The sequence below is a fragment of the Gracilinanus agilis genome, chromosome 4 (assembly GCF_016433145.1).
Source record: "Gracilinanus agilis isolate LMUSP501 chromosome 4, AgileGrace, whole genome shotgun sequence".
Lineage (NCBI taxonomy): Eukaryota > Metazoa > Chordata > Mammalia > Didelphimorphia > Didelphidae > Gracilinanus > Gracilinanus agilis.
Genome location: NC_058133.1, coordinates 227,525,977 through 227,544,794, shown reverse-complemented (window position 1 = coordinate 227,544,794; position 18,818 = coordinate 227,525,977). Strand labels below are relative to the sequence as shown.

The 18,818-nt window shown below is 43.0% G+C and overlaps 1 protein-coding gene across 1 annotated transcript in view; it reads left to right on the top strand.

The window, feature by feature from the left end:
- The window catches only part of FSCN2 (fascin actin-bundling protein 2, retinal), a 23,993-nt gene extending 5,542 nt beyond the window's left edge, over positions 1–18,451 (top strand). Inside the window, exons 2-5 of the mRNA XM_044674168.1 lie at positions 14,274–14,430; positions 16,033–16,154; positions 16,842–17,009; positions 18,246–18,451. Of these exons, the coding sequence (XP_044530103.1) occupies positions 14,274–14,430; positions 16,033–16,154; positions 16,842–17,009; positions 18,246–18,451 (653 nt within the window). The remainder of the gene's footprint in view (positions 1–14,273; positions 14,431–16,032; positions 16,155–16,841; positions 17,010–18,245) is intronic.
- Positions 18,452–18,818: the final 367 nt, after the last annotated feature.

Here is an 18,818-nt window from a genome sequence, read left to right as displayed (position 1 = left end):
ATATATATATATATATATATATATGTATATATTTTTTTTCTAATCCTTACCTTCCATCTTACAATCAATGCTGTGTATTGGTTCCATGGTAGAAGAGTGGCAAGGGCCAGGCAATAGGGATTAAGTGACTTGTCCAGGGTCACACAATTAGGAAGTATCTGAGGCTAGATTTGAGCCCAGGATCTCCCATTTCTGGGCTAGGCTCTCTAACCAGTGAATCATTGGAGCCCACCTCCCACCTTTTTTTAAAACGATAATTTTTTCCCCACCATTCCCAAATTAATGATAGACCCCTATAGTGTCCAGTTTTTTGCCACCATAAAAGAACTGCTTTACATATTTTTGTACACACAGGACTCTTTCCTCTTTTTTTTTCTTCCTCTTTGGCAACCACCTTATTTTACCTAAGAGGAAACTGGGGCCAAGTTAGAAGGAGTCTCTTTTCATCTCTAGATCTTATATCATCTGTGCTCAGTCTCTGAAAGGGCCTAATCTTTTTTAGTAAGCTTTTACTAGTAAACAGCTTTCCCTTCTTTGAAATTAGGAACCATTTCTGGAATCAAAGAATGGAGCTGGAAGGCATGAGATCTGATTCATCTCAGTACTTTATACAAGGGAAGAACTTAATTAAATGTTTGTCGAATGAATCAATAAATCAAACAAGCTCTCACTTGAATGATCTCATAATGTACTTTTCACTTTGCAAAACTTAAATTGCTATATAAATGTCAGCCATGATGATGGCAACAATGGCGACTAAGAATAGAGGTCCTTAACCCGGAGTCCAGAAACTTAAAAAAAGCCTTTTTTTGATAACTATTTCAATATAATTGGTTTCCTTGGTAATCCTGAGTATTTTATTTTATGCTTTTAAAATCTCTCATTTGATGTGATAGACTTAGCTACTCTAAGCAATACAATGATCCGGGACAATTCTGAGGGACTTAGGTCAAAGAATGTTATCCACCTCCAAAGAAAGAACTGTTGGAATATAAATGCAGATGAAAACATCCAATTTTTTACTTGCTTATTTGGATTTATGTTTTAAGGTTTTGGTTTTATAAGATTACTCACAGACAAAAATGACCAATATGGAAATATGTTTTACATGATAATACATGTAAAATTCAGATCAAATTGCTTGCCATCTCTGGGAAGGGGGAAGAAAGGGAGAGAGACAGACAATTTGGATCTTATAATTTCAGAAAATTCATGTGGAAAATTGTTACATGTAATTTGTAAAATAAAATATCTTTTAAAAAAAAGTTCAGAGGGGGCAGCTAGGGAGCACAGTGGATAGAACACCAGGCCTGGAGTCAGGAGTTCAAATCTGGCCTTAGACACTTTCTTGTTGTGTGACTCTAGGCAAGTCATTTGACCCCTGTTGCCTAACCCCTGCCACTCTTCTGTCTTAAAACTTGGTCTAATACGGGAGACAACATGGAATAGAACTATGTACAAACAAGCTATGGACAGGCCAAATGGGAGATAATCAACAGAGGAAAGGAACTAGCATTCAGGGGGATTGGGATAAGCTTCCTGGAGGAAGCAGGACTTGAAGAAAGCCAGGAGATAGAGACAAGGAGGGAAAGAGTTCCAGGCCTGGATAGAGTACCCAGTCTGGAGACTGGAGGACCTAGGTTCAAATATGACCTCAGACACTTCCTAGCTATGGGACCCTGGGCAAGTCACTTGACCCCCATTTCTTAGCCCTTCCCACTCTTCTGCCTTGGAACTAATACTTAGTATAGATTCTAAGATTGCAGGTAAGGTGGGTTTTTTTTAGACCCTTACCATGCAAATTTGAACCCAGGACCTCCTGTCTCTAGGCCTGGTTCTCTTTCCACTGAGTCACCTAGCTTCCCCCATGAATAAGGATTTGATCTGATTTTTAAATATTTATTTATTAATTACCAATTACATGTAATAACAGATTTCCACACAAGTTTTCCCAGGTTATATCTTCAAACTTATCTTTTTCCCTTCTATTTACTTCCCTTCCCTTTCCTCTTCCTGTTCTGGCAGGTGATTTGATCTGGGTTATACACATATTATCATGCAAATTATGTTTCCATTGTTGTTTTTGTAATATTGTTCATTTTTGAAAGAGAATAATCACACAAAATAAAAACCCCCAAATAAAAACCCAAATAAACTACAGTGAAAACTCCAACAGTTCTTTTTCTAGAGGTGAAATTCTTTGTCCTAAGTCCCTCAGAATTGTCCTGGATCATTGTATTGCTGAGAGTAGCCAAGTCTACCATATTTCATCGTCCCACAATATTGCAGTTACTGTGATTAATGTTCTCCTGGTTCTGCTTATTTCACTCTGCATCAGTTCATGGAGGTTTTCCCCGCTCTCTCTGAAATCCTCCAGTTCATTATTCCTTACAGCACAGTAGTGTCCCATCATCATCAAATACCACAATTTGTTCAGCCATTCCTCAATTTCCAATTCTTTGCCAATGGGTAAGGAGTAAAAAAAAAATGCAAACTAGACAAAAGTATCCTGGGATTATTCACATTTTCAGCATGAATCCTTATACCTCCAGAATCACAAGTCAAGGCTCAATGAATCATTTTGTTGGTTGTTCAGACTTAAGGAAGTGAAGGAGAAAGTGTTAATCATGAAGATTAAACTTAAAAGTGTGTCATGTATACATTTTTTTTTTCTCTTTGAAATCTAATTGTTAAACATTTACCATTGAGCCTAGGGGTCCATAACCCACAGCTGTCATGAGACTAGAAATAGCTTTTTTTGTCCTGCAGTTTACCCCAAAAAACACAAACTAACAAACAAACAACAACAAAAAAGACATCTCATTTAGATTTGAACTTTACCACAACCCTATGTTGTTGTTCAGTAGTTTTGATCATGTCTGACCCTTTGTGATTCTGTTTGGGATTTTCTTGGCAAAGATACTGGAGTGATTTGCCATTTCCCTCTCCAGTTCATTTTACAGATGAGGAAACTGAAGCAAACAGGACTAAAGTGACTTGCCCAGGGTCACACAGCAAGGAAGTGTCCGAGCCATATTTGAACTAGAGTCTTCCTCACTTCAAGCCTGGCAAATCTATCCACCAGTGACTCCACCTAGCTGCCTTAATTCTTCTCTTGGGTAGCTCTAATTGTTGGGTATTCTCTTAGATGGGGCCTAATGCATTTATGTGGCTGTCCACATTCCTGGCACCCCCAGAGGTGTCACTCCCAAGTGAAGCCTCATCTGGTCCAGTAAGAATTGACCCCAGAGTCGTTTCCTGTGGGAGGAAGAATCAGTGGAAAGAGATGGGTCTGCTCCAGGGCATCACATTTCCCTAGGCTAGGATCTAGCTTCCTCCAAAAAGGGCTCCTTGATTTCCCAGAAGCAGGAGGATGCTGGAGTCAACTTGAGGTTTGGGACAGTCAGCCAGTCTTTAAATTTTCAGTGTAAGCCTTATACCTCAAAAATTGCCAATGCTACAAATTGGGTCTTGATTTGTTGTTTTATCAGTTATCTAGGTTTAAGAAAGTGTTAATAATGCAGATGAAACTTAAAATGGAGGCAGCACAAGGTGGCGAAGAGGGTAGAGTGCTGGACCTGAAGTCAGGAAGATTCATCTTCCTGAATTTAAATCTAGCTTCAGACACTTCCTGGCTGGGTGACTGTGGGCAAATCACTTAATCCTATTTGCCTCAGTTTCCTCTGGAGAAGGAAATAGCAAACCACTCCAATGTCTCTGCCAAGAAAACCCCAAACGAGGTCATGAAGACTAGGCTATGACAAAGCAGGAACCTGGGTCAGAGTGATGAGCAGCAAGGTGGCAGAGTGGACAGAATGCCCAGGCTGGAGTCAGGAAGACTTGGATGACCCAGGGCAAGTCACTTCACCCCATTTGCCTCAGTTTTCTCATCCGTAAAATGAGCCGGAGAAGGAAAATGGCAAACCACTTCAAGAAAACCCCGAATGGGGTCACAAAGAGTTCGATGGGACTAAACAACAAAAATAGCATCTACCTCCCAGGGTTATTGTGATGATCACAAGAGATAATAATTGTAAAGCCATTGGCACAGTGTCTGGCACTTAATTGCTTTGTAAATGCTTCCTATTGTTATAGTCAGCCTCTGAAGGGAATGGACTCCCCCTAAACAGCCCAAAGGCTGAAATGTCTGCTTGCAGGTGTTTTGTTGTAGTGGAGATTCTGTCCCTCTCAACTCTTAGATAATGTGATTTGACACAGTTTTGGGCAAGCCCAGGCTGACTAGCCTTTTTGTGTGATGGTCAAGCCTCTATATAGCTCCTACAATTTGCCTGTTTTTGTGCTAAGTACTTTGCAAATATCATTTAATCCTCTCAACAGCTCTGGAAAGAAAATGCTATTGATTCCCATTTTACAGTTGAGGAAACTGAGGCAGAAGTGACCTGACTAGGGTCACACACAGTGGATAAAGAGCCAGCCCCAGAGTCAGGAAGAACCGAGTTCAAAGGCTTCATACATTTCCTAACCCTGTGACCCTGGGCAGGTCATTTAACCTCATTTGCTTCCATTCCTTCAACTGTCAATGAGGCTGGATTTGTCACTGTGTCAGCAGTTGCCTACAAGAAAATTGAGGTCTCAATAGGAAGCAGTGATGAGCATAGGATAATAATAATAGCTAAGGTTTAAGCAATATCTCAGGGTTATAAAGTGCTTTAAGCCCTGTTATTTCATCCATGAAGGAAATTTTTCTGTAGATTACAACCTTCATTTTTTGTGGTGTTTTCTTGAGATTTGCCTGGGACTAAAGAAAGATGAATTGACTTGTTAGTAAGGCCCAGGGATGGGACTGAAACTCAAAACCCAACAGGTTGTCTCATCTAACCCTTAGAATAGGAGTTCTTAACTTTTTTGGAGATATAGACTTCCTTGGCAGTCTTGTGAAGCCTTTGGACCTCTTCTCAGAATTATATATTTTATTTATATTTCTTTGTTATATATTTATTATATATTGTATATATGATTATATATTCATATTTTAATAACTGAAGGAAATGTTAAATTTCAATTACAGATCAGTGGAAGAAAGAAAATATTTATTTATTAAGCTCCAACTATGTGCCAGGCACTTGCTAACTGCTTTACAAATATTATCTCATTTGATCCACAATGACCCTGGGAAGAAGGTACTATTTATTATTTTCCCCCATTTTACAGTTGAGGAAATTGGCAAACCGAAGCTAAATAAGTGACTTGCCCAAGGTCACTCAGCTAGTAAAAAGAAAGAAGGAAAGAAAGGAAGAAAGAGGAATGAAGGAAGGAAGGAAGGAAGGAAAGAAGGAAGGAAGGAAGGAAAGACGGAAAGGAGGAAGGAAGGAAAGAAGGAAGGAAAGAAGGAAGGAAGGAAGGAAGGAAGGAAGAAGGAAAGAAGGAAAGAAAGAAGGAAAGAAAACTGAGGCCATATTTGAACTCAGATCTTCTTGCCTCCAGGATTAGTGCCCTATTTACTGTGTCACCTAGCTATGGTTAGTGAAAATCAAGATGTGGCTTTTTTCCAATCCAAATTCATAGTGTTAGGGTCCTTTTTTGGGTGAGCCAAAGGAAACAAGACAGACGATGCAAAATACACAGAGGGTAGAGCTTTATTAAGCTACACACGTACATACGTGGGGGAAGAGACCGAAAGGAGTGGTCTCCCCCCCTGAGTAAATTCGCAACACCCTTTATATAGTTCATAGCAAGATTTAGAGCAAAGGTGGTTATCACTCTAAGGGCATGGTCTATAGGCTCGCGCAGGGGCCCGTTGGGTGGGTTGTATACAAGGTCTTATCTAGGATATGCACTTCAGCTTGCAAGGGGTCTTATCTAACATATACACACAGCCTGTAGGTTTGGGCAAGGGTCAGTTTGGCCATCCACATTCCACACTTTTTTTTTTTTTTTTTTTTTTTGGTCTAGGGGTCAGGGGGAATCGCCTGGTGCTGGCGCTGAAGAACTAGTACCTGTATGGTATTTAGGCGGTTCTTCACAAATCTAACTAGAGCATTTAGGATGTAGGGAAAAGTACAAGAGGTCTGAGAAGAGAAACTTTTTCACTATGGGGGTACAATGTTCTATGCTGTCTCTGGGGTACAATGTCCCACAAGGTCCCATGCCGTCTCCCCTCCCCTCCTCCAAATGCTTAGAGAGTCCCTGATAAGTCCAGCTCTGAGAGGGGGAGCAAGAGGAGGAGCTGTGGGCACAGGGTCTTCAGGGGCACCTCTGCAGCGAATGCCAGGGTCCTGAAGGCTTGGAGACCAGAGACTGTTTCCCCAGACTGACAGACAGGTCACCCTAAGGCAGAAGGATAGAACCTAGGACTGGGGCAAAAACTAGAACACCAGATACAAAAGGAAAAAATTAGCACATTAGAAACTGATATTAAACATTAACATTTGGGTATCTTAGCCAATAGATTTTATCCCCCAAAATTATTCTCTGACAGGAATTGAACCTTTTAGGAAATTCGATCCCTAAGTTGTTTGCAGAATTGGCATGTGATGTTTTTGTTAAAAAATATCCTTTTGCAAAGCTTCCATTAATCACCTACTCTTCAAAGTGTGTTCCCTAACAATTTGATAATTTTTAATTATTAACCCAATAGGTTGTTTGGGGAGATGGAAACAATAATTTCACAACTTGCATTAAGTGCTGATTATAGGAACTTGCTCCAAAAGGGAAGGCAGATAGAAAAGCATTTCCTCACGTTCCAAGGGACACATAGTGAGGGGCTCCACGTACAGGCCAAAGCTGTCACTGGCTCATGCCATCATTGTGTCACTCAAGCATTAGTAGCCTGGATGGTCAGAAGAAGTCCAGTCCAGGTTGAGTCCTAGAATTGCCTCTCTAACCATCACAGAACATTCTCTGTCTTTTGCAATATGTCATCATTGGATCTCAGAAGCCTTCTCCTTCCTTAAAGACAAGTCTTTTCCATTACAGCTCAGAGAAATTCTGCTAAGCAGCAGTCTTGAAACAGTTTCCATACCCTCAAACAAGCCTTTCACATCCCTACCAGGCTGATCAATCAGTTATTCTTACATATTTTGGCAATAACTAACATATCACACTCCAGTCACAAAACCTGAATTAAGGAAGAGGAGTGCTGGATTGAGTAGTTCCACAGTAAATATAAATCAGGGCTGTATCGTCTCCTGTACCTGGGCCATCTGAAAGACTAAGACAAGCCAGACAGGAATCTCTTCAGTATAACTTTTCAAGAGAGTTCCAGAATCATTTGTGATTTTTCCCAACACCATATACACTAATTTTAGAAATTATCCCTAGATCAAGGATCCAATTATAAGAGTAGAACATCTATTTATTGTCTTTCACCTCCATATCTGTTCTCTTCCATCTCTCCTCCTCTCTTTCTCTTCCCCTCAAACCCTCTGCTTAAAAGGCAGAACACAACTTCCATTTACCTGTCACAAATCTGCATACTCAAGACACTTAATACCTCTTCACTTTCCTTTAGCTCTCTGTTACCATCACAAAAATAAACATACCATTTGGTATCCCTTCAAATGCTAATCAATAACTCCCAAGAATTGAGACACTGCACCTTTAGCATAGTGCTCATTATAAGATTCAGTTCATAGTACAAATTGGTAAACTGAGGTAACCACTAAGTATTGAACAAAACCGATGGTACAGTCAGGTTTACAATAAGCTTTTGCTTACATTCAAACAATACTTAAAGCACATGTTTTAGCAACAATTTACATAAAAGTCACATTTAGAGGAATATCATAAAGCATGTAGGGTCTATTTTCAATTACAAGATTTGAAATCTTTTAAGCACTATAAACCTTAAAGCATGCCTTTTGGCAAACAGGCTGCTTATAATACAACCCCAAAAAACATTTTTGATCAATTTAAACACTTAACCCTATTATATTTTTTTAAACCTCTTATGATGGAAAGATAAATAAGGAGGAAAACAATCTTCTTGAGACTAACCTGGGCATTGTGCGGAGATGGCAGGGATCCTGCACCCCTTAACTCAGGCAAGCTGTGAATAAGGAACCTCCCCTTAACTCAGACAGGCTGTGAACAGGGAAATTCCCTTTCCCCTGTAACAAAAGAGATACAACTCTGGCCACATCTTGATAGCCTAAGTCCAGAGGATCTCAGACTGACCCCTCACTCACTAAATGCCTGAGTGCAAGGAGTCATGTCCACACTCTTTGAAAGAGATACTTTTAAGCTAAGCTTGGAGTTCTCTCATCCCTGAGAAGGGCCTCCTTCCCGAACCCAGGGGTTCACCATTTGCACCCTTATAACAACTGTACTGCCAAAAAAACCAAAAACTATTTTACAAAATATCCATGACTTTTCTATCAACTTTTACTTGCTTGAACATCTCCTTAAACCCTCTGAAGTATACAATTAAAATATACTCATCTTTAAACTCTTTAAGATCTTACTTATGTACTGTGCTGCTATATCAGTTCCTAAATATCAAAGTGGAACAATTAAAAGTATTTCTCTCTTTTCCTTCCTGTTTGCAAGGAAGAGTTAAATAGCTTGATTTAGGTTTTTATGACTTAACAACCTTGTCTCTTATCTCTCTTTACCAAGTGAGATCACTTGCAATTTAAAATTTAGCAAGTACCAAAATCTTCATAATAAATTATTTTCAACAAACTTTAGTTTGAATTCCACAACTCCCAAACAACTTTAAGTCCTTTAGTAACCTTTCAGTATGTAAACAACTGAATTTCAAAGTATTTGCTCTTATTCCTTTTAAACCTCTGTTTAAAACAAGATAGAACCTCCAGTTTAGTTTCTTTTTACCTCAAAGCATTGCTGCATAACTGATTGAATTCCATCAATATTATTCTAATTTATCATTTGTTCTAGAATTCACACCTATTATTTCTTTATCAATTACTCTTATTTCCTCTGGCTTCTCTTCCTTTACCATTATTGTAAAAAGAGGAAAGGTTCCTGGGCCGGTCAAATTTTCTCTTGTCAATTTCATACAGTTTGTACATCATACAACCTTAACCTATTCAGGTAGAAAAACTTAATTCTCTTTATAGTCCAAATGCATATATATTTTGTATTCATTCATCATTACTTTCTAGCAATTTGAGTCTAAATACATGTTAATCTCTAGATCACAATTTCCTAAAAACAATTCATACAACCCTAGTCAAATATAACACTATTTAGAAATTCCACCTTTTCCAAATTTTAGTACTTGTATTATTAAAACCCATGCATAGATTAACCACTTTAAAAACTTCTTGTGTGTCATATGATTACTTGTTGTTAGTTCTGACAGCATATACATTAAAAGAACATCTCATTTTGAAAAATCCCAAGTTTAAATTCTAGAATAAGTTCTCAATAATAACATTCAACTTTATCTGAATAACTTTTACAAAGTAAAAACCAAGGCTTAACAAACTTCTAACCATGATTTTTTGTGTTCAATAAATATTTCACATTTGACTGACAACAGTTACCACAAAAATAAAATTACATTGTACCATATCAACATTATTAGCCATCCCCAACCATTAAAGTCAAATCTTAAGTGAAAATGCTTCCAATTGTGGAGTAAAATCTTCCTTTTCTGCTCTGAATCTTTCTCTTTTTCACTCCTTTGGGGGCCCATCCAAAGGGAGAAAGAGGAAAAATCATTGAACAGATATTTGCTCTTGTCCTCTGCTGAGGATCTCTGACTGTGGGAAGTTCAATCTTTCAACTCCCCCTCTTTTTGTAATGTCCAATTTAAGAATACATAGAGACAAGACTGTGACAAAGACAACAATAAACAAAAACATACAACCTTATGACAAGCATGCTTTAAAAGGAAAAAAATCAGTTCTTTAGGATCCATGGTTAAAAAAGAAATGTTTGCTGGGAGAAAGCTCATTAAAACAGTTGCAGCACACTGTCCCCTTCAATTGAGGGTACTTAGGTACAGCAATCAGCCATCTGATTGGCTGAACTGACTTCCTTGTCCCCTAACTCTCCTGAGAAAGGGGGATTTTGATGTTTCCAATTATATAAAACAGAGGAGGTGAACGGCCAGTATTGATGAACCATTAGCCCATCTGGGACCATGGGTCCCACGGTCCAGACAGGGCCACTGTGGAGGAAGGGAACTGGCCTACTTCGGGAGCAAGAGGGCTGCGGCCCCTTGTCCGCTGGGCTGGGGAGGTAAAGATAAAACAGGGGGAACTGCCCAGGCAGGAAGTGCTGCCTGGGCTTCCCCCGGTGGGGGAGGGTATATGGGAGCTGGGGTGTTGTAAGGGGGAGATAAGGGAAGGTCCAGCAAAGATTCCTCTGGGGCTGGGAGGACTGGTGGTGCTGAGGGGTTGGGCTGTCCCTTGCTTTCAGATGCGTCACAGGCTGCTTTGTCTAGGGCAAGGGCGAGGACTTGAGCCAAGGGGGAGGGAGAGAAGAAGGAGGAAAGAAAGATAAGAGACCTCGTAGTGTCAAGAAAAATTCTGTGGGGAGCAACCTCCGGTTGAGCCTTCTGAAGGGAACGGGGAGCCCCAAAAGGCCAGGGCCAGCCAGGCCACAGGTCCCTCATCCACCCAGGACTGAGTAAGGCGTCCCTCAGTCAGCCCTCGGTGTCTAATCTTACAAACCCACAATTTCTCCAGGGGATTCGAACCTCTTTCTACTTCGGCGGTTTTAGTGCTTTTCCGCCCGCAGGATTCGATCCTGCACGCCACAGAACTCGAACCTGTAGTCTCACGAGGCTTCCACCCGCAGAAAAACTCCTGCGCATTCCTGGCCGCCAGGTGGGGTAACCCTAAAGGACTCGAACCTTTTTACCCCCAAGACTCTTTGGCCAGGGAGCAAAGGAAGCAACTCGTGATTCACGGGACTCGAACCCGTGACACAGCTAAATTTGGCCAGAACCGAACCTGAGCAGGAAGGGGGGAAGGGGAGGAGGGGAAAGAGAGGAGGGGTAGGGAAAAGGTATAGGCACTCACTTCCCCGATTTCTCAGCCGTTTTCCTCTCGGAGAAACAGAGACGTGATAATTTCGGGTCCGGACTCAGAAACAGGTCAAGGAAAACAGCCAAAGTCAACCACCCCCTCTCGGGTTAGGTATTCACCTCTTGCCAGAGATGGACCACGGTGCGTAGGCATAGGCGGGCCGTATAATCCCCGGCCAGGCGGACGCCCTGCTACCCATATGCACAGCGTGGGCTGTTTTTCCTTGCCATCAAGGCACCCAGTCACTCAGCAGACACACATCCAGTCACACAGGCAATCCTCACCTCCAGATACCGGTTCCGGAATTTCAGCCAATCGAGTTCCCAGGCTCACTCAGGGTGGCTTCCACTCTCCGTCTGCTGTTCCTAGGGCGTATTCCCAAGAGGACAAGCCCCCATATGTTAGGGTCCTTTTTTGGGTGAGCCAAAGGAAACAAGACAGACGATGCAAAATACACAGAGAGTAGAGCCTTATTAAGCTACACACGTACATACGCGGGGGAAGAGACCGAAAGGAGTGGTCTCCCCCCCTGAGTAAATTCGCAACACCCTTTATATAGTTCATAGCAAGATTTAGAGCAAAGGTGGTTATCACTCTAAGGGCATGGTCTATAGGCTCGAGCAGGGGCCCGTTGGGTGGGTTGTATACAAGGTCTTATCTAGGATACACACTTCAACTTGCAAGGGGTCTTATCTAACATACACACACAGCCTGTAGGTTTGGGCAAGGGTCAGTTTGGCCATCCACAATAGACCTCACTGAAATCTATTCTTGTGGCACTTGGGAATCTGTGGACTCCAGATTAAGAGCTTCTTCCTTAAGGCCAAAGAGTAGGGGGCTTCCACCAGAATTTAGAATGTGACCTGAAAGTCCTCCTTTCCTTCCATTCCAGGGACATAAGTGGGGCAGCCTTGCTGGCAGAACAAGGGATATCTAGATCGCTCAGGGCACTTCTTTCTCTCTTCCCTTCCCAGATAGATGAGCCACCCAACAATTGGCCAGGAGCAAGTTTGGATTCCTATACTCCTTGCAGGTTGCAAAATTTTCAGTCCTTCAGGAGATCTGTTGTCTCATCTATGTTGATGTTCTCTCCCATGATATAACTTGTAACTCACCTACCCATCCTGGTCTGTGTGTTTTGCCAGCTGTGTGACCCTGGGCAGGTCACTTAATCCTTTTTGCCACCACTTCCTTAGCAATAAAATGAGCTGGAAAAAGAAATGGAAAACCACTCCTGTATCTTTTCCAAGAAAACCCCAAAAGGAGTCACAAGGAATAGGACACAAGTGAAAAATGATTGAGGGGTCACCGCAGAAGTTTTCCTCAATTTCATCTAAGAACAGCAACAACAATACTAATGGCTGGCATTTATATATCATTTTAAGCTTTGCAAAAATTTTACAAATATCTCATTTGATCCTCTCAACAGCCCTGGAAAGCAGGTGCTATCATCTCCATTAAAAAAAAAACAAACAAAAACAACTCTTACCTTCTGTCTTAGAATTAATACTGTATATTGGTTCCAAGGTAGAAGAGTGGGAAGGGCTAGGAAATGGAGGTTAAGTGACTTGCCCAGGGGGGTTACACAGCTAGGAAGTGGCTGAGGTCATATTTGAACTCAGGACCTTCCATCTCTAGTCTTAGTTCCCAATCCACTGAGCCACCCGGCTGCCCCCTAACATCTCCATTTTTACAGATGAGGAAACTGAGGCAGGGAGAAAGTAATTTTTCTAGGGTTTCACAGCTATTAAGTGACTCAAGTCTTCCTGACGGCAGGCTCCATATTTCACATATTAACTGCCCCATGTAGCTGCCTCTCAAGGATGGCAATGGAGCCCATGGACCCTCCCATGGAGCCCTCGATGGTCCTTAGGGAGAAGACCCGCCTTCAAAGCCTTGTGAATTGTGGCTATCTGTCAGCCCCTCGAGCTAGCATGCTTGCAGTGTATGGAGGAAGAAGACAGGATTCTTGGCCAGGAGGAGGCATAATGGATACTGCCTGTGGGCCGAAGTCTCCCTGGTCTAAGGAAAGGAGCTCCAGGGCCACTCCTAGTGAATCCTCCTGGAGGGCTGTGTAATCCGCAGGCATAGGCTGGCGTTTACTTGCAGTTGTCAAAGCTGCCTCTTCTTCCTGGCTTCTCCCTCCTTTCATGTGCCCGTTACCCATCGCGGGACCACGTGGGAAGCAGGTGGTACAAGGGAGTCTCTGTGATCTGCCAAGGTTCTGAGTGCTGCCGAGTTGCCATGGTAACCGGGTCTGGTCTGAGATGAAGAGCCTGGGGTTGGGTTGACTCTAGGTTTGGGGGGAGGTAGGGAAGGGAGGCACTAAAAGCGTCTGGGTGGGCTAAGGGGCTCTAGTCGACTGTTCCCTTTCCAGTTCTGCTCCGCTCCTTCCCCCTCAGTTTGCCACTAAATTCCTCTCCCTTTGTTATAGCCCTAAACCCCCATCATGGCCCTAGCACAGCTCTGGGACTGGTTCCCTTCAGCCAGGCTCCTAGGAGGGGAGGTAGGGAGCCAGCGGGCTAAGCTTTGAAGCTCAAAGGACTTGGGCATTTAGGACCCAACTGAGGCTGCCGGCTATGCCCCACACAGAGGCCCTGGGAAGGACAGAGGCCCCTGCTGTGTCTAACCCAAGCTGATTAAGGGGTGAGTTATAAATAGGGACTTCAACTCCATCTGATGGGCAGATGGAAACGACAGCTATCAGCTTAGCCTTCCAATTAGCAGTGATGATTCAGAGGATTTTCTGGGCAACAGAAGGAGGTTGGTTGACTATTTAGGGAAGAGAAATCAAGCCCAGGAAGGGCACTAAGTCCATTTCTCACATCAAACTGGATTTGAATGGCTATTCCTCCCTTGCTTCTTTGTGCCAGCTCCCAGATCCCTTTAAGAAAAGGTTGGTAGCTCTGTCAGTGGTCAAGAGCAGGGCATCCCAGCACATTTCCAAGTACAGCTAACCAACTGAAAATGTTTTGGGGAAATATTTAACATCATAGATTTTTTAAAAATAGACCATAATGTTATTATGTGATTTTCTAAGTCAATAGGCTGCCTGCAGGGATCCTTATGTTTGGTGTAGTGCTCCCATTTCTATTTGATTATGACACCCACTGGTTAAGAGGGGGTTCTGTAAGGTTTCTATGTTCTATCTCATTCCCTATGTCAGGGGCAAGATTAATACCTCCTTCTATCCATCCTGTTCCTCCCTTTCGGGGGTGCCCTAGAACTTCTGACCTCAATTTTCCTTCCCTACCACATGTTCAATTAAGATAAGTTTCTTTCCTTCCCCTCTAACCCATTTCCTCATTTCAGGGATCAACGTCTCGGCCAATCAGGATGAAGAGCTGGACCATGAGACATTCCAGATGCAAATTGACCGTGAGACCAAGAAGTGTATTTTCCATTCCAACACTGGGGATTACTGGACCCTGGTCACTCATGGGGGTATCCAGTCTATTGCCACACAAGTGTGAGCAGCCCTACCTCCTCCTGGCTTTGCCCAGCTTCCCTTTCCCCATCACCATCTCCATCACACCCATCCATGACCACCATCGACATTATCCCCATTACTGTAACTACCATCATATCACACTCACTGTATGCATAAACATTAGCATGGTCCCCATCACCACCTCCTTCCCACTCCTCATCAGTCAGTAAAGTCCAGCCAACCACTACTTGCCAAGCTAGACAGGGAATAGGATAGGAATAGGAAGTCAGTTGGAGTTGGTTAAGTATATGAGTGACATGGGCCAATCTACTCTTAAGGAAAATTCATTTGATTGTGTAAAGTGGAGATGGATAGAGTTGAGTGGGGGAAATCAATTAATAGGCTGTTGAAGCAATCTAGGTAAAGGGAGATGAGGGCTTGAACTAAGCTGAGTGAGTGGAGAGAAGTGCTCAAGAGATTACAAAGTTAGAAAATGCCTTGTGAAGAGGGGGATAATTTTATCACCATCACCACCATTATTTTTTCACTATTATATTCATTGTTATCATTGTTACTAGCCATATTATCATTCCCTCTATTATCAGTCACCAGGATTATTATCTTCAAATAAACATCATCATTGTCATCGCCATTACCATCACCACCACCATTACAATCAACATTACCATTATACCACTTTCATATTCTCTACCACCATCTCAACTATAATTATCAGTATCACCGCTATCACCATTAGCCTTGCCCTTAATATTGACACCTTTAGCAATAGCATCCATCTGACCTAAATTACCACTTCCCTCTTTTCTTCTGAAACCTCTGCTAAGTAGGCCCATCCAGTGGTGTGCCAGTGTTCTATGGTCCAAGGCATTACTTAAGTGAGGTAGAAGAGATGATGGTGCCCCAACCTAGAGAAGAAAAAGCAACTCTGGGGAGAGGGGTACAGGAGAGTAGTCAAGAGGAAGGCAATTCCAAGGGGTATGAGGAGCCTGGAGAAGAGTAGGTACCTGGGGTTGAAACCACAGATGAGGATAGACAGAGCCTTCTCTTATGTTCCCCTTGACGTAGGTAGAGTGGTTGAATCCAAAGGAAATAAGAAGGTTGGGTTTGATTCCAGAGTTCAGGGCTGTGATCTAGGAGGAAAGGTAGAGGAAAGAGCCATATGTGAGATAGCTCCATTCTCAGGACATACTGAATTTAGGATAGAGGCCTTAACTTGGAATCTCTATATATTTTGATAATTATATTTCAGAATGATTGGTTTCCTTTGTAATTCTGTAAATTTTATTTTTTGCCTTTTAAAATGATGCTCTATCCATAACCATAAAATGATACTCTATCCATAGGCTTTGCCAGACCACCAAAAGGAACCATGACACAAAAAAAGGTTAAAAACACTTGATTTAGGGAGGCATCCCCCATCTCTACCTGATATAATGATTTTCAAATTGCTGGATTAGCCCTGGACCTGCTCTGATTTCCCTGGGATGAAATAGAGCCCCCAGTTAAAGCAGGACTAGGTGGGTGGTAGGACAGGTGAATAGTTATCACACACACACACACACACACACACACACACACACACACACACACCACAATGACCCCTCTCCTCCCACTCCCTAGTGCTGCCAAAACCATGTTTGAGATCGAATGGCGAGGCCGACGAATAGCACTCAAGGCAAGCAACGGGCGCTACATCTGCACAAAGAAGAATGGGCATCTAGCAGCCATCAGTGACTTTATTGGTGAGTACCTTCCAGGCCAGGAGGTCCAGGCAAGAGCAGGGAAGCCTGCAGATTTTAGAGTCCCTAGCAATGCCAAGTTCAAGATTCAGGCAATAACAGATGATTGGGAGGAGGTTGGACAATAGAGGAGAAAAGAACATCTACCTACTAATATAGAGGCAGCTAGATTACAGATCCAGTGGATAGAGCACTTTAAAAGCCTTTATTAATCACCTTGTATGTGTGATGCTCTGCTGGACAATGCTGCTAAAAAGAGAAAAGTCAAATGGACACTGCCCCCCAAGAAGGTTATATTTTATTGCCAAGAACACTGTTAGTATATATAATCTCATTGAGGGGAAGATCTGAGTTCAAATCCAACCTCAGACACTAGCTGTGTGGTCCTGGGGGAGTCACTTAACCTCAATTTGCTTCCATTTTTTCAACTGTAAATGCAGAATAATAAGCTTGGTTTGAGGATCAAGTGAGATATTTTGTAAATCACTTAGCACAGTGCTTGGCACATTGCAGGCAATATATAAAATGCTTATTCCCTTCTCCTTCCCTTCCCTCCCCTATTTAACTCCACCAAGGCACCTACCTCAGCCCAAACCACACACAAAGATAGATCAGTGAAAAGGGAGAGGGGGGAGGTTTGCAAGGGAAGGCATCCCAAGGCCCCATAGCATCCTCCTTTCTTTGGCCCAGGTAAGGATGAAGAATTCATTATCAAGCTCATCAACCGACCCATCTTGGTGTTAAGGGGCAATGATGGTTTTGTCTGCCACCATCGAAACTCCAATCTGCTTGACACAAATCGATCCGTCTATGATGTCTTCCATATCAGTTTCAGCGATGGCGCCTACCAGATCCGAGGTGCAGCCTTGGGGTGGGGAACAGGGGTAGGGATCTGACTGGGGCCTGGGACAATCCCAAAGGATCTGATGATAGCTGGAAGTCTCCCTATCTGCCCTCACTGCCCCCATTCCCATTCTCCATTCTGTTCTGACAATATGGTAAGAGAGAGGTCAATCGATAGTCTGAGGAATCTGCAGTTGTCTCTATTGTTGCTGTAGCATTCTTAGAGAATCACAGCCAGGCTGTTGCCCTCCTCTTCCTACCCCAGTGTTTTCTGGAAACATTAGGAAAGAAATGGGAAATGGAGTAGACATCTACTAGTCCTGTGCCACCTACCAGTGTTTGTCAATAATCATCTGGCCAGTCAAATATGATATAGCATCAAATTGGCAGTTAGATGGCTTAGTGGACAAAGAGGCAGGTCTAGAGACAGGAAAACCTGGGTTCAAATCTGATACTTCCTAGCTGTCTGATCTTGCACAAGTCACTTACCCCCAACTGCCTAGTCCTTACCACTTGAAACCAATACTCAGTATAGATTCTAAGACAGAAGGCAAAGGTTTTAAAATATATATATATAGAACATCAAATCAAACCACTATAGGAAAGCTTAACCAGCCAGAGGTATTGGTAGGAAGAAATAGAGAGGGAATATCCTCATAGTTATTTCTGGAATTTTGTTAACGCAAAGTTACTGCCTCCATCCCTAAGAGGGATAAGGGTAGAACCTAGGAGGGGAAAAGGGGTTGGGGCTGAGATAGGATTAGGATAGAGCCTAATCTCACCTAGCTGTGAATGATATACTTGGTTAGGGCCTGGCAAGAGGGGCCTGGTTCCCTTCCTGCCACAGAAGGGAATTATACAACTCTTTCTTCCACATTCCCAAAGGCTCCACCTGAAACCCACTCCCATACCAAAAAAAAAAAAAAAAAAGCCCCTCTCAGGAGCACTAGGGATAATGAGGAACGTGATAGGGCGAGAGGGGCGATGGAGAACCTTGTAACTGATGCTCCCAGGAAGAGCCTCACAGTCCTCAAGTCTAAGCCCAGACAGCTCCAGGCTCATCTCCCGGGCTCATCAGTGCTCTGAAGGGGAAGGCAACTTGAGGGATAGGGGATGAGGAGAGCCAGATTGGGAGAGAAGGGAAGAAGAAAGTCTGGGGGAAAGGGAAGAAAGGAGCCAAAAGCAGGAGGTGGGGAACCCTCAGAATCTCTCTCATCTTGACCCTCTTGCCCCCCCCCACTCCACCCTCAGGCAGAGGCGGTAAGTTCTGGTACATATCCAGCAACAGCAACGTGTGCAGTGATGGCGAGAGGTCAGAAGATTTCTTCTTTGAGTTTCGGGAGCGGGGCCGAGTGGCCATCAGAGGCAAAAATGGCAAATACCTTCGAGGAGCCTCATCAGGCATGTTGAAGGCTGATGGAGAGTCCCTTGCCTATGCCACCCTCTGGGAATACTGACTCCCGGCTACCTGGATGAATCGTCTCCAGAGCCTCCCAAGAATGAAGCAGGAGGAGAGAAGAGGAATAGAAGCAAAAGCAGGGAAGGAGTCTTGGTGTTCCCCTGCAGTGGGTGGGGGAATCCCTCCCTCCTCCAGCTATAGAACACATTGCATGATCATAACTTCCTCTTAACCCCCATCTCCTACATAAAATTCTTGTCTGAGATTTAGCTTTCTCTGGTTTCTTGACATTTAGTGTCCACTTCTCCGTGTCTCATATCCTGTGCCCTGAAAAGGGAATAAAACTGTCTTTTGAAAGCAAACCAAGGTGGCAGCTGGGTGGTTCAGTGGATTGAGATCCAGACAGGAGGTTCTAGGCCTCAGAC